The 21350-nt window shown below is 48.8% G+C and overlaps 1 protein-coding gene and 1 pseudogene across 1 annotated transcript; one reads left to right on the top strand and one right to left on the bottom strand.

Moving 5' to 3' along the window:
• Nucleotides 1–426: 426 nt before the first annotated feature.
• LOC150009387 (small ribosomal subunit protein uS10 pseudogene) lies at nucleotides 427–748 on the bottom strand (annotated as a pseudogene).
• Nucleotides 749–8180: 7432 nt separating this feature from the next.
• Nucleotides 8181–19923, top strand: MMP25 (matrix metallopeptidase 25). The gene is made up of 10 exons (XM_090277150.1): nucleotides 8181–8818; nucleotides 9213–9345; nucleotides 11077–11212; nucleotides 11307–11599; nucleotides 16323–16499; nucleotides 16588–16675; nucleotides 16839–16921; nucleotides 17574–17726; nucleotides 17796–18053; nucleotides 18194–19923. The coding sequence occupies exons 1-10, from the start codon at nucleotides 8729–8731 to the stop codon at nucleotides 18463–18465; spliced, it is 1683 nt and encodes a 560-aa protein (XP_090133276.1). The 5' UTR covers nucleotides 8181–8728; the 3' UTR covers nucleotides 18466–19923.
• Nucleotides 19924–21350: the final 1427 nt, after the last annotated feature.

Below are 21350 nucleotides of genomic sequence, written 5' to 3'. Positions count from 1 at the left end.
GCCAGACACATCACTCCAAACTCTGCCTTCATTTTCACATGGTCTTGCCCTCTGGGTCTTCTCTGTGTCCCTTGGTCTCATATTGTTCTCTACTTTCTCTTATAAGGAGACCAGTGATTAGATTTAGGTCCCATCCTAAATCCAGGATGATGTCATCTTGAGACCTTTAACTTACATCTGCAAAGATCCTATTTTTAAATAATGTCAGTTTCTCGAGGACTGGAGGCTAGGACTTGGACTTAACTTTTTTTGAGACTCAATTCAACCCACTACAAAGAATAATTTTTATATAATAAAGTTCATCAATTTTAAGTGTTTCATTTGATGAGTTTTTCAGAAGTATGTGCATTAATGTAGCTGTCACCACAATCATGATATAGAACACATTAAAAAAAACTTGATAGTCAATTTACTTAAAAGGTTGATTTAAACATCTGCAATGGTGACTTTAACCTCAATTCTTGGCTCAATACCGGTGGAAGTAATCTGCTTAACAATATCAGAAGGACTGTGCAAGTCAATGTGTCACTTGTGGATCCTCATATGAAAAATGACCCCAAGTCTTAGGACCTTCCCCAAAGGGAGTTTTTCTTGTAGTGATTCTCAGAGTCTTGGTAGGTATCCCAGCTGATCAAGCCAGCACACGCCTTCTCCAAAGATTTCACATTGAGGCTGGTGAGAGTAATTCTAATTCAGTGGATCGCCACTCTGGTTCCATGGGTGTCTTTCCGGTATCTTTAAAAGCCATGGCTGCTGTGCAGCTTCCTGACCCACTTGTTCCTCTGTGAGAGGAACACTGGTGAGTCAGAAAAAGGAGTGGGCAGAGGATCTCCCGTGCAGCTGCAACTTCCTCCAAGAGTTACAGAACACTTCCATTGGTACAAAAGGTCTGTCTCAGAGTTTAGTCAATCTCTCTTCCCACCCGTAGCCTCTGGTGATCACTGATCTGCTTTCTGTCACTGTTGTCTTGTCTTTTCCACAATGCTCTCTCTAAATGGAATCAAATACAGTCTGTGGTCTTTTGTACCTGGCTTCTTTGATCAACTTAGCATAATGCTTCTGAGATACATCTATGTTATATGTATCAGTGGAATCAATAGGTTTGAAAGTTTTCAAAGGTAAAAAAAAGTTGCAGGAATAATATAATGAATAGCCTCCCTGTAGGCTCACAATTTTGACCATTTTGCCACATTTGCTTTCTTTCTCTCTTATATTACACACACCAGCACACATTTTGCTAAATCATGGACTACTTCATCTTCTGACTCAGCTCCTCCTAATGACACAGATAGTCTCCTACATAAACACACACCATTATCACGTGATAAATTGAACATTGATAAAATACTACAGATACAATAATCTTTTGTTACTGTTTATTACACTAATGCCCTTTCTAATTTTTTTTTTTTTTAATCCAGGATTCCATCAAGAACCACATGTTGCATATAGCTGTATTTCTCTTTAGTCTCTTTTACTCTAAAATAGTCCCTGTGCCTTCTTATGTGTCTTTCAGGATACTGACTTTTTATTTATTTGTTTGTTTGTTTACTTATTTATTAAGACTCCAGGTAGCTGTTTTCTAGGTTTCTGAGATTTATCCAGAATGATGCATTTGGACTTCATTTGTCCTAATAATTGTATGGTATTTCATCCAATGTTTATGCCTTACTTTATTTCTCCTCTCTCTTATCAATGAACACTTAGTCTGTTGGCACTTTTCCAATGTTATAAAGAACATTGTAATGCACCTCTTCGTACATGTATCTCCATGGAGACACAGTGGGTGGGAGTTTCATGCTACCATCCATCTAGAAGTGGATTCAGTGGCAGAAATGTTCCCATGATCTCTTGCTGTGTAAAAACTATCCCACAACTGAGAGGTTTAAAACAACAATTTGGTTTTCTCTCACAGTTCTGAGGGTTGGCTGGTTCTGCTCGGAAGTCTTGCTGCTGGGACCTCACACAGTTGCAGGTAAATGGTGGCTAGGGCTGGAGTCATCAGAAAGCTCCTTTACTCTCATGTCTGGCACCTGGGCTATATGGCTGCATCAGCTGGGGCCAGACAGCATTTCTCTCTCCACACAGTCTCTGCATGAATTTCCTTGCAGTCTGACTATCCCAGACTTCTGACATGGCAGCTGACTTCCTCCAAAGGGAAGTTCTAAGAGACCTGGGCAGAAGCTGCAAAGCTCATTAAGATGCAGCCTTGAGGTCCCAGAACCATCACTTCCATGGCATTCCACTGGTCATGCAAGTCACTGAGCTCAGCAAGCGCTCAAGGAGAGAGGATTAGATTTCTCCTCTTACTGGAAGGGGTAGCAAAGAATTTGCAACCATCTTTTATCTACCACAGAGGTTATGCTTCATTAAATATCACCAAACTGGTTTCCAAAGTGTAGGTTTTAATTTACACTCTTGTAATAGAAGTCTGACTCCCCTTTTATGTTTTACTGCTGACAGAGTTGAAGACCCGTGCCTCTCTCTTCCCCTGGTACTCCGCAGCTAGGCAGGCTGACTAGAAGCCCAGATGCTCTCTCCCTCACACTGGAGGGAAATTGAAATCAGGAAAGGTCTGGTAGTGTGGAGGAGCCCTCAGCCACGCCTCACCCCTAACCACAATAAAAGTTCCTCTTTGCTCTTTCAAACCATTTCAGACGTGCCCTTCTTCCCACCAAAACCCTCATCAAATGAGTGATCCATCTCATTCTCTCTTGGTGGGAGTGACCTCATCAGTCTCCACAGCTGAACCAAATTTTTGTGCGGAGTGTTGACCTCATTTTAAGGCAACAAAATATACTCCTGTGAGCAATGCGTGACTTTCACCTGGCTCACACCTGACCAATACTTGGCATCATCAGACTTTGTAATTTTTGCCAATCTGATGACAAACATGGTGTGAGGAAATAGACAAATCTCCCCCCCAACATAAATAAATAAATAAATAAATAAAGTGTGCGTGTGTGCATGCGCGCGCGCGCGCGTGTGTGTGTGTGTGTGTATCCTGGAGCAGGGCTCTTAAAATCCTTGTGCTACAAGAAATGAGGTTCTCATTACAGTTGGTGTGAAAAGTGGGATTTGCTAGTACCGCTGTGGCTCACAGAAATGTGGTTTGGGGAAAGAAAATGTGTAAGGGTGGGGGATGAAGAAGGAGCCCTTGATTCCTGGTAGCCACATGGTCACCCATGGATGGAGCAGCAGCTGCACTGTGCTGGTATCAAAGGTAAATTTACCAATGGAATTTAGAGATTAATCTTTTTGTGGGGAGCTGGTTTATGGGATATATAAGGACATGCAAACTAAAAACAACAAGGTGAAATATTCCATCCCTTGGTTATTGTTTTCTGTAATATCTAAAATGAAATTAAAAGGGAGTGCAGGGTTGGATGCTAGACCAAGCTCAGATTTCAGTGAGGCGGAGCTTTGGCCTCTGGCCTCACAGCTGCTGCCCAAGGTGAAAATTGTGCAGGGAGAACAGAAAGTACCTCCAAGGGCTGTGGTCACCAAGAAGGCAGTCGACATGGGGGAAGGGCAAAACCAAGAAACTACAGAAACCAGAGGGTATCCTGTGAAAGAATTGCTTAATTTTGGAGATGGGTATCACCAGCTTCCTGAGGAAACTCTGCTGAAATGGACCATGAGAGCAACAAATTTGGGGGCTGTGTCTTTGGCTTTGATGCTGCAGAGTGAGTGGAAGAGCATACCTAGTTTAGTACAGGACCCATAGCTCCTATAGCACCATCACAGATTGCTGTTGTGGTCCAGACATGCAGAAAGTTAGCCCCAAGGGAACAGACAGCTTGGTGGACTGGATAAAAGCCACTGTAAGGTCTGTTTATCCTGAGAAGGGGGACTGTTCCTCTCCCCCTATCAATGCCAAGTGGAGTGCCACAGCTGGAGCAGCTGCTGTGCTCTTTATGCCAGCCATGTGGGACTGGCTTTATGATGACTGGGATACTCACCCAGTGAATGTGTTCATCACCCGAGTCATGGCAAATGCTGTGGTGAAGGGGGCCCTATGGCATGGGCACCCCATCTAATCTTACTGCTATAAAATTGAAAGTTCAGGGAGACACAGAGTTTGTTCACCCTGCTTTCTCTCATGGGTCTTACTACTAATACAAATACTGGGTTAATTAACAAGAAAATGGGGAAAGAAAATGGGAAAATAGAATCAAGAGACTGGTCTTAGCAGGGTGGAAATTTAAAAACAGTTATTAAGAAATAGAACGGTAGGAGGGAGGGGGTGGGTTAAGGTGGAAGAGGGTATATATAGGGGAGATAAATGGTGATGGAATAAAATTAAATTAAATTTAAATTAAAAAAGAGAAGAAGAAAAAAGGAAATAGGATGAATTAAGCAAATATTATTAGGATTGAAACAAAGAAGAAACGCTAATGATTGGCGATGTTGAGCACATTTTCATGTACTTCTTGGTCATTTGTATATCTTCTTTGGAGAAACGTTCATTCAGTTCCTTTGCTTGTTTTTGAATTGGGTTAGTTGTTCTCTTGTTGTTGAGTTTTAGGAATTCTCTATATATTTTAGATAGTAATCCCTTATCAGACATATGATTTGAAAATATTTTATCCTATTTTATGGATTGCCTTTCACCCAGTGAATAATAGTATTATTGAACAAAATTTAAAATTTGTTGTGAAGTCCAATTTGCCTATTTTTTGTTTGTTACCTATGCCTTTGGTATCATATCCAAGAAATTATTGCCAAATCCAATGTTATGAAGCTTTTGTATTGTTTCTTCAAAGAGTTTAATTGTTTCAGGTCTTACATTTAGGTCCTTGATCTAATTTCATTCTTTTGCATGTTATTCAGTTTTCCCAGAACCATTTGTTAAAAATACTATCTTTCTTCATTGAATGGTCTGGTACCCTTATCAAAACTCATTTGACTGTATATGTAAGGGTTTATTTCTGGGCTCTCTGTTTTATGTCTGCTTTATGCCAGTACCACACTCTTCTGATTACTGTAGCTTTGTAGTAAGTTTTGAAATCAGGAAGTATGCTTCCTCCAGTTTTGTTCCTCTTTTTCAAGATTGTTTTGGCTATTTGGAGTTTCTTGAGATTACATATGAATTTTATTTTATTTTTATTTATATTTTATTTATTTGTTTGTTTAGAGAGAGGAGAAAGCAGGGAGAAATAAAGGGTGGGAAATATTGATGTTAGAGAGAAACATTGATTCGTTGTCTTCCATACATCCCCAAACTGGGAACCAAACATGTAACTCAGACATGTGCCTTGACTGCAACCTTTCAGCTACAGATGACACTCCAGCCAACTGAGCTGCACTGGCTAGGGCCATCTCTGGGATTTTAATAGGAATTGCATCAAATCAGTAGATTGCTTCAGGTAGTACTGACATTTTAACAAGCTCCCGAAAGCTGTGTGCCAGCTGCTCCAATAAATATGTACAGCTCCCTGCCACCCCTGCTGGGGTGTAGGCTGAGTAGCTGCTACTGTGCTAACATTTACTGCAATTTACTGTCCAAGCCTTCCCATAGAAGTTGTAAGCCTTCAGAGTTCCACCAGATAGATTCTGCCAGTGTAATTATCGTCCATGTGTGGAGACAGATTCCTGGTGCTTCCTACTTCATCATCTTCCCAGAATCCTCTCCAATCCAAGGCCTTTTGTATAAGAGTGAGTAAAATGGTCAGGCAGTGAAGAAGAAAAGTTCCCAGGGCTCCTTGATTCAGCAGCCCCATGCACTGTGGTGCCAAAACCTATTGGTGAAGCCCTGACTGGGACTACGATTAGAATGAAAGAACATAAAAATGTAAGAGTCAATAGGATTATAAAAGTTGGAATATTTAAACAGGTTTCCTGTAAAGAAGTTATACCTCCTTTACCCAATGTTTTATGGGGATAGATGTTATGTCCTACTGGGGAACACTTCCCCTACCTACTATTGTAAAACCAGGACCTATTGACAAAGTCCTGATCGGGGCTACAGTTAGAAATGTGAGGGTCAATGGAATTCAGGTCAAAGTTGGTAGAATTAGTACATCTGAGCAGGCTTTACGTGAAGATGTGAAGTGGATCTGTCTCTTTTCCCTAATTGTGTTATGGGGTGGACATTGTATCTCACTGGGGAACATTTTTGTACCTAATCTGGTAAAACAGGCATGTAGATCAACCCTTCCAGTCACATTAATTGGACGTGTTAAATGGGAACCTCTGTGATTGTCTGAGCCCACACAATGTGTAATAGAAGTTGGAATAGATTCTCTGTGCGATAGTCTATGTGGAGTGTGGACTGGGGCTTATGGCAACACCCCATGAGCACCTCCTCTTGATGATACTGGGACATTGGACAAGGGAATTTTCATTTCTGGGGCATGTACTACCTTGCTATCAGACATACATTAAACCTACTCCTATAACTGAAGGACATCAAATGATCTTGTAACCTGAAGTACCCACAGTGTCTTGGGTGATGTCAGAGAAATGCTCTAATGGGTATTGCAGGGCCCAGAAGAGTTTGATAATGAAATGGAAGTGATTTATACAGGATCATGCTGCTGGAGACACAGATATACTCACAAGCAGGAAGCCTTTTTCCACCCCCTAGGACTAACTTCTAATGGTGTGAGGACCTCCTGGCTTCTATTGTCACTTGGACAGTGCCCTATAAATAGCTCTTGACTGACCAACAAAGAGCTGCTTGGTTTGTGGACAGCAGGTCCACAGTGAGTGGATAACATCCTGTTTGGAAGGCAGAATTGAATTGTAGGACACCCAGCTTGTGTCACAGAGAATTACTTGGTGTGGGAAGAAACCCTACACATCTGCTGTCAGAAGTGTTGTGTGATAATAGTGACAGAGTAGAGAGGAAACACCCAGGAGTGTGGGATCTGTAACAGGCTAAATTGTGTCCCCCCCACACATACACACACATACTCCAAGACCTCAGAATGTGACTGTATTTGAAAACAGGGCCTTTACAGAGCTGATTTAATGCAAAATGAGGCTGTTAGGGTGGGTCTTGATCTGACTGGTGTCTTCTTTTTAAAAAAAATCTTGACTGGTGTCTTTTATTTATTTATATTTTAAGATTTTATTGATTTTTCAGAGAGGGGAAGAGAGAGAGAAATATCATATGGACTAGCTGTTTCTTGCTTGCCCCCTCTTGGGGACCCAGGCATGTGCCCTTACTGGTATTCGAACCAGCTACCCTTCAGTTCTCAGGCTGCCATTTAACCCACTGAACCACACCAGCCAGGGATTAACTAGTGTCTTTTAAAGAAGAGAACATGTGGACACACACAGGTGCCTGGGCTGCATGGGCACAGGGGAAACACCATGTGAGGACACAGGGAGAAGGCAGCCACCTGCAAGCTGAGGAGAGAGACCTTGAAATGGCAGGAGGAACCAACTTTCCATGCTCCTTGATCTGGGACTACCAGCTTCCAGAACTGTGAGGAAATGATTTCTGTTGTTTATGTCCCCTAGTCTGTGGTAGTTTGATATGGCATCCCAGAGGACTAATGCATGGTCTCAAGTGTTTTAGTTTGCATCTCTAGCTGGCTATCCCGCTGGCTTTTTATTTGTCTAAAACACACCTGCAGTCCCATGGCTGTCCTGCTCCAGAGACAGAGCTGTACGGCTCACACTAGTCCCTCGCCGGGAAGGCCACTCTCTGATTCTTCCTGGTACTTCTCCAGCTGCCCAGCCTCCTAGCCCTGAGGGCTGCATGCCGAAGGGGAGGCGAAGCTCTGTGGGTCCCTAAATCTCTGCCTCCGGGATCTGCTTTCCCTGCGTTCCTGGCAGAAAGCAGGCGCTGGAGCTCTTTCGTGGATGTTCCTAAGTAATAAACGCCTCGTACCTGCGGAGAAGGAGCACAGTCCGGGGCAGCCCCTGGATCTGGGATCCAGAGATGACGGAACCGCAGTCTGCAGAGGCTGCGAGCCGCGCAGCACAAGTGGTTGGGGGAATGCACAGGGACCGCGGGCACCGCCCCCGGGCACACAGTGGGCGCTGGCGGCGACCCGCGTGGGGCGCGCCGGGATCCAGCGCAGATGGGAAGCGTCCTACTGTCCTGCGCCCGGAACACCCTCCACGCCTGACCAGCCTCGCTTCGTAGGGTCTCCCGGAATGGCGGCTGGGGGAGGGGAGGACTCCGAGCCGCACCTCCCCCGGCCAGGCTGCGCAGTCTGAGAAAGCAGAATCGAGCCTCGCCTCCGGAGTCCCACCGGAGCTGGGATCTGGGAAGAGAAACTTGCAGCCGCAGCTGGGGCTCTTCGCCGCCGCACCCAACCTGGCCCCTCCCCGAGCTCGAAGGAGGGTCACTGGGTCCGGACCGCGGACGGGGCCACCACCTGGCCTGCCCGCCCCTTCTCGCTAGACATCCAACGACTGAGCCATTTCCCGGCCGTGCCATCACTGCCTATCGGGGTGCTCCGGGACGGCACCGGCCCGGAACCCCGAGAAGCTGTCGCAGGAGACTCGGAGTCCGGACTTCCACCCCTCCCGCGTTCTCTTAACTCTTGCGAGACCCCAGCGCCCCTGGATCCTCTGCTGGACACCACGTACCCCTGCTCCGTGCTCCCCAGGGCCTCGGACCCCAGAGCAAGCCCCAGTCCTCCTGCCCTCCCCTCCTACGCTGCACCGGGTGCCCCCACCCTATCCTCTCGGGCTCCTCCCCCAGGTCCCCAGGGCGGCCCTGATCAGGCCCCTTCGAACCCCACGACTGTCCAGGTAGTAGAGCGGCATGCTCCGGCTCTTAGCGCTGCTACTCCAGCTGCTGCAGCTGCCTGCGCTCGCTCCCGAGCCCGCCGCGCAGGACGTGAGTCTGGGCGTGGTGAGTGGCGGGTCTCCCTGCTTCTGGGATTTGCAGAGGCGCGGGGAGGGGGAAGCTGGTGCCGGACATCTGGTCAGGCTGAGGGCTGATTCAAATGTCCAAAGAGGGACTCACTGGGGATGGGGTTAGGGGACCCCGATTCTTGCATCCGTCAGGTTTGGAGCCCGGATTTAAAGATCTGGAATGGGACCTGGGTGGGGACGTGGGGACTAGATGAAGACTGGCAAACCCAGGGCTGGAAGGCCAGGACCATGAGAGGGGAGCAGGCAGGCACCTCGGGCTGGAGCCCTGGGTTCCCAACTGGTGAGAGATGGCGCTTCCAGGATGGTGTGGGAAGGCAGAGCCCCATCCCTCTCTGCCCTTCCTGCTTCACCTGTTCACTTCTATGGTCCAGGACTGGCTGACCCGCTATGGCTACCTGCCACCACCCCACCCAGCCCAGGCCCAGCTGCAGAACCCTGCAAAGCTTCGGGATGCCATCAAGGTGATGCAGAGGTTTGCAGGGCTGCCTGAGACTGGCCTCCTGGGTAGGTGGCCCCCAGCCCCTTCCTAGCCCTGCCTGTGCACCCAGCTTGACCATTATCCAGCTGTTCTGAAACCTCAGCATGCACCTGAATCATGGGAGCTATGAAAATGCTGATCTCAGGTCATAATCCAAGAGGTTCTCAAGCATTCCTCTTTCAATAAATATTTTTCTAGAATCTCTTACATGAGAGGCCGCTTCGACCTCCACTGGCACAGCAGTGAAAAAAGTACATAAGGTCCTTGCTCTCATGGAGCTGACATTCTAGAGAGAAACAGATACATTTAGAGATCAGGAACAGAAATATGCAAGAAAATTTCGGATAGTGATTAAAATTTTTTAAAAATCCTCACCCCAAGGATATGTTTATTGATTTTTAAAGAGAGAGAGAGAGAGAGAGACAGAGAGAGAGAAACATCAATGTGAGGGAAACATCTGTTGGTTGCCTTCTGTATGTGCCCCGACCGGGGATTGAACCTGCAATGTTGTGGTGTACGAAATGATGCTCCAACTAACTGAGCCACCCGGTCAGGGTAGATAGTGATGTTTGGAAGAAGATAAAATGTTAATTGTATTGAGGTGCTCTTCTGCTCAGATCATGGTCCTCTGAATGGTATCATATGAGTCAAGAGGAGCTCCTGTAATACCAAAAACTTATAGGACACAAAGAGGAGGAGCCAGACATGAGACGATGTGGGAGGAAAGTGTACCAGGCCAGTGCAAAGGCCCTGTGGCAGGCACAGGCTGTGCACCTGTGATGAGAGAGGACTTAGGAGCTAAACAAACTCTTGAATGGGAGTGGGTGCTTGAAAGGTGTTTGGGTTTGGTTCCAAAGCATGGTAAGAAACCATGGGTGGGTTTGAAGATGGAAGGCAACTTGGTCTGTTTTGCAGTTTTATATTCCCACTGGTTGCTGGTGGAGAATGGAGGGTGCGGAACACAGAGGCCAGGAAGGAGGTATTGCAGTGTCCAGGCAAAGGATAATATGGCCTGGACTAGGGTGGAAGATGTGATGAGAAGTGGTTGAATCCAGGAATGCACATTTTGGAGGCAGAGCTGAGAGGCTCATCTGTTGGGTTGAATGGGGAAGAAGTGAGAACTGGTGGGATCCTGGCTAGCTATGAGGGAAGACAGGTTCTTTCTCTGTCCTGTCCACTGCCCAGCAGTGTTTGGCATCTACCCTGTGCTCAGTTATGCTTTGTGACCTCAACCAACGAGGTGAGGTTTGACCTTTCTTTGAAGATGAGGAGACTTCTGCAAATTGAGCCCAGCTGGACAAGGGAATTACAGGCATCTCTAACCCAGGAGGGGTTGGCTAGCCACAGGAACCTGGGGACTTTAGACTTCATTTAGACATGATGGGGTCTTGGGAGCTATGGTGTGGGGTGCGGGCACCTCCCAGGGGTTTCCAGCCTCAAAGAGAGGAGTTTTCACTGCACCCTGATGCCTCCTTTATTGAGTCTAACTGCCAGGGTTCAGGGAAGCAGGACCCCAAGATCCCTGCCTGAGGCACCCAGTCCCTCCAGGGCCAGGGGCAGAGGGTGACAGTGCCCAGAAAGAGAGTATCATAATTTGGTATGAGCTGGCTTCCAGAATTAGACTTCCTGGATTCAAATCCAAGTGGGGCAAGTTTCTTAACCTCTCTGAAATTCAGTTTCCCCATGTAGAAAGTTAGCTGGTACCATGATTAGGGCAGGTTGTCCTGCTGATCGCGGTCCCCTAATCTTTCCTACAGACCCAATGACAATGACCACCATGCGTAAGCCCCGCTGCTCCCTGCCTGATGTGCTAGGGGTGGCAGGGCTGGTAAGGCGACGCCGCCGCTATGCTCTGAGCAGCAGTGTTTGGAAGAAGCGAACTCTGACATGGAGGTAGGTCTTGATGCCCACCCCACCCTGGGCCTGCCTGCTGGGCCCTAGGCTCTGTCTCCCTGGCCATCCTTATTCCCCACTCCTCTTTCCCCAGGATACAGTCTTTCCCCCAGAGCTCTGCACTGAGCCAGGAGACTGTGCGGACTCTCATGCACCATGCCTTGACCACCTGGGGTGTTGAGTCAGGCCTCAGATTCCAGGAGATGGGTTCTCAGAGCCCAACGGAGCCTGACATTCTCATCGGCTTTGCCCGGGCCTACCACCAGGACAGTTACCCCTTCGATGGGCAAGGGGGGACCCTAGCCCATGCTTTCTTCCCCGGGGAGCATCCCATCTCTGGAGACACTCACTTCGATGATGAGGAAATCTGGACTTTTGGGTCAAAAGGTACAATGTCCCTTCTTCTGAGAGATCCTCTTCCCAGGTCTGTCTGTCCTTAAGAATTAGGTTTAAATTACATCTATTGATGGAGGCTGTATCAGTTGGGCTTCTCCAGAGAAAGAGAACCAATAGGGTGTTGTGTGTGTGTGTGTGTGTGTGCAGTTTATTTTAAGGAATTGGCTTATGGAACTGTGGGACTGGCAAGTCCAAATTCTGTAAGGCAGGCCCCACAGGCTGAAAGTTCAGGTGAGAACTGATGTTGCAGTCTTGAGTTCAAAATCTGTAGGGCAAGCCAGCTGGCTGGAAACCCAGGCAGGATTTCTATGTTGCAGTCTTGGGGCAGAATTCTTTCTTTGGGAAGTCTGTTTTTGCTCTTAAACTCTTCAACTGATTAGATGAGGCCCACCCACAGTATGGAGAGTGATCTGCTTTACTTACAATCAACTGATTGTAGATGTTAATCACATCCACAAAATAACCTCCACAGCAACGTTGAGGCTGGTGTTTGACCAGGAAACTGGGCACCATAGTCTGGCCAAATTGACATAAAAAATTACCCATCACAAAGTCCTGTCAGGTGCCCAGCTCTGAGCTGGGGCTGAGGACTTAAAGAAGCAAAAACAACCTTGACTGGTGTGGCTCAGTTGGTTGCGCATCCTCTCGCAAAGAGAAGGGTTGCCGGTTTGATTGCTAGTTAGGACACATGCCCGGGTTTTGGGTTCAGTCCCTGGTCTGGGCATCATATGGGAGGCAACTGACTGATGTTCCTCTCTCACATCAATATTTCTCTCCCTTTCTTTCTACCTCCCTTCCCCTCTCTCTAAAAATAAACAAAATCTTAAAAAAAAAAAAAAAAAAAAGAGACAAAACCACAGTTCTGTCCAGAAGCTGAGTCAGAAGAGTAATTGGCAGTTGCTACTCACGATCACATAACTGCAGGGAGTCACAACAGGGAAGTCCTCGACCCTGTGGGTGCTCAGAGTAATGACTGATCAGAGGCTTTTGGCTTAAGGGGGATTCCTGTAAGCAATGACTTTGTTAATTACACACACACACACACACACACACACACACACTGTGAGTGCTGACTAGCACACAAAATTACACTCTCCTGGGGTACAATATGAAAGGGCAAGCCAGTGAGCAGCTGAGTTCAGAGTAGTCAGGGCTGGTTAGGGATGGGAGCACTGGGGTGAGAAATGGTGTGGGGCATTAGGGGCTAGAAGGCAAAAAGTAGTGTCTGGAGGGAAACTGTAGAGAATGGATGGAAGGTATCATATCACAAAGGGCCTTGGAGAGCACAGGGAGGAGTCTGGATTGTGGGATTCTGAAGGCACTAGATGGGGAAGGTTTTACATTCTAGAAATAGCACTGGCTGCAGTGCAGGGCAAGATAGGGGCAGGGAGGCAGGAAGTTGCTACAGGGTCAAGGTGAGAAATGGTGGTGGGTGCATGGGGAGTGGTGAATGGAGGGCAGTGGGTAACTCTGAGGGAAGTTTAGTCAGGATGGGCAAGATTGGGTTCTGACTGGATCCTAGGGGGAAATGGTATAGGAGGGTGGGGTGCTGGCCCCTAGAGGACAGAGTCCTGTTAATGCAGGTGGGAAGTGTGGGGGAGGAGGACCAGGTAGGCATGAGTTCAGGTGGGAGTGTGTGTTTACAGTGCTTATGCGCAGTCTGCAGCTGGTGCATCAGGTAGTTCAGTATGTTGCTCTAGAGCTTGAACTCCTCTGACTTAGGTCAGGTTCCCCAGAAACGAAGCTCAAGATGAAAATTCTTATGCAAGCAGTTTCTCAGGGGCAAGTTCTCAGGGGAAAGGGAAGCATAAAAAGACTAGGGAAAGAAGCTGAGCAAGGCTGTGGTCTCAGCTCCAGAGGAGCCTGACCCTCTCCAGAGGTCTGGAGCACAAACAGTGCCACAGGGTTAGCCCTACCTGGAGATGAGGTACCCAGCTCTCTTTGTCCCAAATCAATCGGCCATTAGCTGCGACCTGCTGGGCAGGGGTGGCCTGGGAGAGAGAGTCATGTTCTGGAGAAGGAGACAACCAGGGGATGGGCATACAGGCTCCGAGGTGATTTGGGCAAGTGCAGCTAGCATCCACAGTCATGAGACTGTGACACAGCATTTACAAATGCAAACTTCAGGTGGAACCCAAGGCTGGGATCCTCTGCTTGCTATGTGTATAAGTTACTTGGCTTCAGTGTGCTCAGTCTTTGCATCTGAAATAGGGATAATAACAGCACCTTCTGGTAGTGTGGACTTGCGGATCAAATGAGTGATTCACCTCTAGCTCTCTGCACAGGACCTGACCCAGAGTAGAGCTCTATTTATTGGCATCTGCTATCAGAGCTGGGCCTGGTGGCAGGTTTAAGAGTCAGAGATACTAGGGTAAGGAGGAGATTGTAGAATGTGAAAGTCAAGTACAGAGCTATGGAGCACCCCATAGTAAAATGGAAAACACCAGGGGAGGAGGAATCAAAGAAATAGGGAAAGAACAGGCCAAAAGGTGATCAAGAGCAAAAGAGGAAGTGGTCAGCAGTAGGTGACATGGCAAACTAATCCAGTAAATTACATGGGCTTGGATTTGGTCATCTGGGGACAAAGCAGCCTTAGTGCCTGTAGGCTTGGTGAGTGGGGTAGAGTGCAGATCATAGTGGGGTGAGGCATGAGAGGAGCTGAGGAAGTGAACTGAATTTAGGTCACTGACCAAAGAACTTGCTGGGGAAGGAGAGGGGTGTGGATGAGGGGGCAAATAGGTCCAGGGAGCATCTTAGGATGAGGAAGTCTTGAGCATTCAGGGATGCTGGATGAGTTAATAGAAAGAAAGGGTTGGGGGACAGATGGATGGCCATGTGGATGGATGAACAGAAAGATGGATGGATGGTAGCAAGGATGGATGCAGAAATGAATGGACAGATGGGGGATTTTTCTTGTTCTAGAGAAGGTGAGTGAGGCCAGGTCCTTGAATAGGGCAGGCAGGATGCAGGAGGTGAGCATGGGGGAGATGAAGCTATCTGTTCTGGGTGCACAGGAAGTTACAGATTACATAGGATGGCCTGTCTTAGAAAATGCATTTGTCATCTAAGAGCTGAGGGGCTGAGTACAGAGAACAAAGGAGCTTCCTCCTGAGGTCTAGGGCAAGGATGAGAGGAGGTGTTGAGAACCCCCAAAGACAAATCTCCTGGGACTGAATCTGCACAATTGGGTAATTTCCCCCAGCTGCATAGCACGAGAAGTGTGCAAGGAAGGGTTGTGGCCAAAGGAGAAGTAAAGCGGGAAGGGGGCGGGGGTGAGAGATGAAAGAGATCTACCTGATCAAGACACCAAACTTCCTCCAACTTCTCAGAAAAAGGACTCAGAGCAATGAGAAAACCCACAGTGAACATGGGAACTCATCGATACGTATGAGTGTGACCAAGCCCACCTGAAATCACTGCTGACAGCAGGTCAGCACAGCCAGAGTACTCAGCCCTAGTTTCAGCTCTGTCATTTAACTTGACCTCTTTACGCCTCAGTTTCCTGGCTTGTAAAATGGGGTTGGAGGTAGAGGTTTTGTGAGAAGTAAATGAGGACAAATATTTGCTACTCCTCTTATGACTTACGCATTTCTTTCGTAGACTCTCATCTAGGGGCCTTTAGCGACCGAGAGAAAGTTGCTTCTCAGTACACCAGGCCACTTGCAATAAACCCACTTTCAACACTGCTGACCTTAGAGATTTCCATGAAGTAGATCAACATCTGGGGAAATCTCTGCCTCCTGGGGGCTGCTGCTTCCCTCCTTGCTGTCTCTGTCTCTTTTGGCCTCTCACCTGCTAAGCTGGAGCCAGCAGGCAGCTCATGGATGGATGAGGAGCTGGGATTTGGCCAGCAATGGGGAGCGTGAAGAGGCTTGCTTCTGCACCTGGGCTGGGTCCCCAAGGAAGAGGCCTTTGTGTTCAGAGAGGCTGAGAGTGAGGCTGGCCGCGGAGGCCAGCAGACTGTGGTCAGAGAGTGCATGCTGAAGCTTTGGGTTCTGAGGAGATGGATGAAGGCTGCTGTAGTGGGGAGGAGAGGCCAGGACTCCAGGGAGGTGGGGAGGGGTGGAAGCTGTGGGAGGGAGAGATGGGGGAGGAAAATAGAAATAGAGAGGATGTGGGCACTACAGGGGTGCAGATGGGAGGAGGGGGGAGGAGGAAAGATCCTGAGGGTGGGACCGGGGTTCTGAGGGTCTTGGGAGCAGAAGCCAAGGAGACTGAGTAACATTCCTGGTGGGTGGTAGTAGAAAGGGTGGAGACCTCTGACCACAGGTGGGAGCTGGGAAGGGGGAAACTCCAAGGGGTGGGGCTTCCTCTAGAGAACTGTATGCATCCTCAGGCTTCTGCTTCCCCTGCCCCCATGTTTTTGTATGCACAGTTGTCCCTTCCTGTGGGCAGGGCCTACATCACTCTAAGCTCACCCTTCCTTTGTCCAGACTGTCTCCTCCTCCTGCGCTTTCCCTAACCTGCTCTGTGGATCTTTTTAGCTCGATATCCCAGTGTCTAGCACTTTCAAATAAAAATATTTGCTGAATAAGTGAACTCATACAGGAAGGATGAAATGGCTCAGGGAGGTTCTTGGGCAGAGGAGGCTGTGGTCCTCTCTGGAGGGTCTCTTGGCTGTTCCTATCTGCCAGCAGGCCCTCACTCCCAGGGGCTTCCTTGCTATCCCTTTCCTTGCTGCCACAGCTTTAGCCCATTCTCCCTTCCTTCTTAGATGGTGAGGGGACAGACCTGTTTGCTGTGGCTGTTCATGAGTTTGGCCATGCCCTGGGCCTGGGCCACTCCTCTGCGCCTAACTCTATCATGAGGCCCTTTTACCAGGGCCCTGTGGGCTATCCCACCAAGTACCGCCTGTCCCAGGATGACCGTGAAGGCCTGCAGCAGCTCTATGGTACAGGGAGTTGGGGGAGGAGTGGTTCTTGCCTCGTGGCCTCTGTAGCAGGGTAAGGCAACCCACACCTCTCTGACTCTCTTTACAGGGAAAGCACCCCAAACCCCCTATGATGAGCCCACACGGAAACCCCTGGCTCCTCCTCCCTCCCTGCCCCCTGCCCTGCCCCCAGACCGGTGAGTCCCCCTCCAGTTTTGTGATCTCGTGTGAGCTCCCTATGGTTGGTGTCCTCCTTGGTGAGATGGGCATGGAGAGTCCCTGCCCCATAGGACTGTCATCTATATGAATTAAAGAGAGGAACCTTGATCCCTTTCTCCTGATGCTTGCTTTCCTCCTCAGCCCCTCCTTACCTGTCCCTGATCGATGTGATGGCAATTTTGATGCCATAGCCAACATCCGTGGAGAAACCTTCTTCTTTAAAGGTGAGTCACTTTAGATCTCCCCTGACCTCATAGAGTTGGCTTCCTACCCACTTAGGGTGACCCATTGGACCTGTGGGGTTTCCCAGGATGTGGGACTTTCAAATTGGGGGAGTGGGGTGGCTTTCTCTGTTGAGCACCCTGAACTTGCCTTTCCCCACACCCTTTCTTTCCCTAGTGCCTGCTCACCTTCTGAAGCCCCACCGTGCCTTCCCCTCTCTCTTTGTGCCAGGAGGCCTTGCTTTCTTTCTCTTAAGTTCCAAGGGCACCGTTTTTGCCTCTGTAACTTGCTTCCTGAGCCCACAGAGCCCAGCTGGCTTGCTTCTTCCAGGGCTTCTTTTCTACCGGTGTGACTTTCTAAATAAACTTCTGCTTGTGTTTGAAACACACACACATACACACACACACACACACACACACACACACACACCACCACCACCACCACCACCACCACCACCACCACCACCACCACCATATGGGGGCGGTAGTGGGGGTGGTGGTAGAAGGAAAGTCCTGGGCCAGCTGGTCACCCTAGAGCCACAGGAGCCTTGATTTCCAGATGGACTTCCCACCCAGCACTAAGTTCCAGCAACACATTGAGGGACAAGACCTTTTGCCATCTCATGCCCCATGCCCACCCCTTCTTTTCCCACAGGCCCCTGGTTCTGGCGCCTACAACCCTCAGGACAGCTGGTGTCCCCCCGGCCTGCCCGTCTCCACCGCTTCTGGGAGGGGCTGCCTGCCCAGGTGAAGACCATCCAGGCTGCCTACACTCGGCATCTAGACGGCCGAATCCTTCTCTTCAGCGGTGAGTGGGGCTCAGGCGGGTACCGGCGCGGGCACCAGAACAGTTGCTCAACAAGCCACCTCCCTGCAGGCCTCCAGTTCTGGGTGTTCCAGGACCGGCAACTAGAGGGCGCCGCGCGGCCGCTGGCCGAGCTGGGGCTGCCCCCGGGAGAGGAGGTGGACGCGGTGTTCTCTTGGCCGCTGAACGGGAAGACCTACCTGGTCCGGGGCCAGCGCTACTGGCGGTACGACGAGGCGGCGGCACGCCCGGACCCTGGCTACCCGCGAGACCTGAGTCTCTGGGAGGGGGCGCCTCATGCCCCTGACGATGTCACCGTCAGCAACACAGGTAGGGGAGCACGCGGGGACAGCTGCGGGCCCTTGGGATTGGGGCTAGAGGTCATCCTGGGAGATTTCGGGGAGCCCTCAAGAGTGGAGGGTCTTGGGGCAGCCTGGACCAGTCCTGCAGCGTTTCCACCTGCCCCACAGGTGACACCTACTTCTTCAAGGGCGCCTACTACTGGCGCTTTCCCAAGGGCAGCATCAAGGCCGAGCCAGATTCCCCCCAACCCATGGGACCCCAGTGGCTGGACTGCCTGGCCCCCAGCGCTGGCCCTCGCAACCCCAGGCCCCCCAAAGCGACTCTCAAGCCCGGACCCTGCAATTGTCAGTGCGAGATCAACCAGGCCTCCGGACTGCGGTCGGTGTCCCTCCTGCTACTCCTTCTGCCCCTGCTGGTGGGGGCCGTCATCTCCTGCTGAGGGGGTACAGGATGCTACACTGAGGGGGCTGGGTCTCCCACCGCGGATCTTTGGGTTCTTGTGATCGCTGCTAAGCCTTTCTCTTTTCCTAGGGGTGGGCTCAGCATGGATTCAGCTGGATCTAGGTGGGTGACAGTGAGACTGGCCTTGGGACCCCACACAGGAAGTGGGTGGCCCTGCCACACCTTGTCCCCTCAGGTCTGTCCTTTTCCCGGAATAGCTGGCTTCTCTAACGACTGCAACCGGCTGACTACCTGTAGCCCTCACCCCGCGGAGCAACAGCTGCTCATGTCTGTTTGGGTCTTTAGAGGATAGACCTGATTGGGAGACTGAATCCCAGTCCCCTTCCTTTTCCAGAAGTTTCTCACCCTCTTCTGCTTCCAGGTCCCAGTCAACACCACATGGGTGAGGAACTGGGATCCAGCTCTGAGACACACCCTGGGCACCAGTGCTGCTTGTTCTAGGTGACACCAGTGGCCACAAATGGTGACCTTTCACAATTTGGTCCTTGGACCTCATTGCTGGCCACCACCCTGGACCCAGAACTGTTCCCATTCACTAGGACACCCTCCTACTTTTGAAAATCTCTTCTGCCTCCACACTGGGGTGTCTGTAGTTCCCTCTTAATCCAGGGTCACTGATTCCTCAGCACTCCTGTGTGATGAGTGGGTGAAACCCCGGCCATCTCATTCACTCTCCACAGGATTCAGGTTCTAAATCAGTGCCTCTGGAACTATGCGTCTGTAATATTCCCTATCAGAATCACCCAGGGAACTTAAGCAATGCAGACCCCATGCCCTCACCCTGAATCTTCACTCAGGGTGGGGCCAGGAGTCTGCATATGAACAAGCTGGGGTGAGGTGATCTGATGGGCAAGGGGGATGGGCCCCTCTGTCTTGTGGCTTTTCTATGTCTCTGCCATGTTCTCCCAGGAGCCAACTTCTTCATGCCTCCTACAGAATCAAGCTGATGGCCTTGGTTGAGAGGGTCACCCCCATGGTTGCAGTCACTTAGTGGCCTCTTCTTGGGTTGCTATCTAGCATTATGGCCCCACAGTGCTACTTGGAGCTGAGGCTGTGGGCTACAGTTCCAGTGAGCAGTGGCAGTGCCTGCTGTTGGTCATGGCAAGCAGACCGGTACGAAGGCAACAGCCAGGTGCGTGTCTTTGACCAGTTCATGACCTGAGAATTCTAAGCCTCCAGAAAATTATCGGGGCCTCTGTCAGGATCCTTTCAAAGTGCAAGGAGGGGAAAACTTGCATTTTAAAAGCTTATCAGCTCTACCCACAGGACAATAAAAATGAATGGAGAGAAAGCCCTTCTTCTGAGCAATGATAGACCTTGGGTGGCAGGAACTTGACAGACCTGAATCATTCTGGAGTTGGAATCCAGAGTTGATGGACCTCAGGGAAGGGGATGGAAGGAGAATGAGTGGGAGGAGGAAGCAAGCAGACAGAGGAACCCAAAAGTTGGGTGGGTGGATGGGGAACCCAGAGGAAAAGTGTCCAATGTAAAAATTGAGGCTGTTTTCAGTGCTACATGGATATTTCTTCTCCTATCTTTAATAATGTATTATTTACGACACAGAAATGCCATGTCAATTTGATTGATATTATTTTAAAAATGGCAGTCTCATAATCAAAATTTAAAACTGTTGTTCTTCAAAGAACACCAAAAATTAAAAAGACAACTCACAGATGGGAAAAAGGATTTGCAAATGATATATCTGATAAAGAATTCACATCCAGAATATATAAACTACTCTTAAAACTTATTGATAAAAAGACAAATAACAACCTTAAAATGGGCAAAGGATCAGCATATACATTTCTTCAAGGGAAAAAAATATATACATATATATTCAAGAGAAAGAACATGTCCACACATATACTTGTACATGAATGTTCATAGCAGTGTTATTTAAACTTGCCATGATATGGAAACAAGAGATGAATGGATAAACAAAATACAGTCTATCCATACAGTGAAATATTGTTCAGCCATAAAAGGGATGAAGCACTGGCACATGCTGCAACCTGGATGAATCTTAAAAATATTACACTAAGTGAAAGAAGCGAGACACAGAAAGGTGACATTGAATGATTCCACTTACATGAAATGTCCAGAATAGGCAAATCTATAGAGACAAAAACTAGATTAGTGTTTCCCTAGGTCTGGTGGGGAGTGGATATGTGGTGATTTGGGGATAATGGCTAAGGGGTACAAAAACTTTTTGTGGGTGAAAATGCTCTGAAATTAATTGTGATGTTTGAATAGTTCTGGGCATTGAATTGTGTATTTTACTGGATGAATTGTGTTGTCTGAATTATATCTCACTAAAGCTATTAAAAAATGATACAGTGCACTAAAATGTCTTCAGATGGTGGCCTTTGTGAGACAGTCATGGAAGGCCTGACAGTTATATGGGGTCAGGGAACCAGGCTTCTGGAGATAAAACCCAGAAATAATACTTGCACCTCAAGTAAAAGCAGCTCCCTCTCTACCACCCTGGAAATCAAAGCTCAGGGAAGGATCCAGACTTCCTAGCTGTGGAAAGTGGGTTTCAGACAATTGACTGGGCTCCTAAGGGGCAGGGAGACATCAGCTGGGGTCTAGTTAACCCAAATGAGACTTTCACCAAGGAAGTATGATTTGTAGATCTGCCTGTGTGGGGCTCACATGGGTAGCCTCTCTCAGGAGCCTAGGTTCTCTTTGAAGATGTTAAGGGTTGAATTGTGTTTCTCCCCTGAAATTCATGTGCTGAAGCCCTAACCCCTAGAACCTCAGAATATCACCTTAATAGGAGACAGGGTCTTTATAAAGGGAATCAAGTTAAATGAGGTCACTAGGGTGGACCCTATTCTAATATAACCAGTCCTCATAAAA

The sequence above is a fragment of the Furipterus horrens genome, unplaced genomic scaffold (genome assembly GCF_987537825.1).
Source record: "Furipterus horrens unplaced genomic scaffold, mFurHor1.1.pri manual_scaffold_5, whole genome shotgun sequence".
NCBI lineage: Eukaryota > Metazoa > Chordata > Mammalia > Chiroptera > Furipteridae > Furipterus > Furipterus horrens.
Note: the sequence above shows the minus strand (reverse complement) of the source record. Positions and strands in the feature narration are given on the sequence as shown.

What these genes read in the sequence shown, in the direction of transcription:
- MMP25 (XM_090277150.1), top strand. Translation starts at nt 8,729, where the DNA reads ATGCTCCGGCTCTTAGCGCTGCTACTCCAGCTGCTGCAGCTGCCTGCG. An exon ending in AGGACGTGAGTCTGGGCGTG is followed by an intron (nt 8,819 to 9,212) that starts GTGAGTGGCGGG and finishes TCTATGGTCCAG; the next exon opens with GACTGGCTGACCCGCTATGG. An exon ending in CCTGCCCTGCCCCCAGACCG is followed by an intron (nt 16,676 to 16,838) that starts GTGAGTCCCCCT and finishes TTTCCTCCTCAG; the next exon opens with CCCCTCCTTACCTGTCCCTG.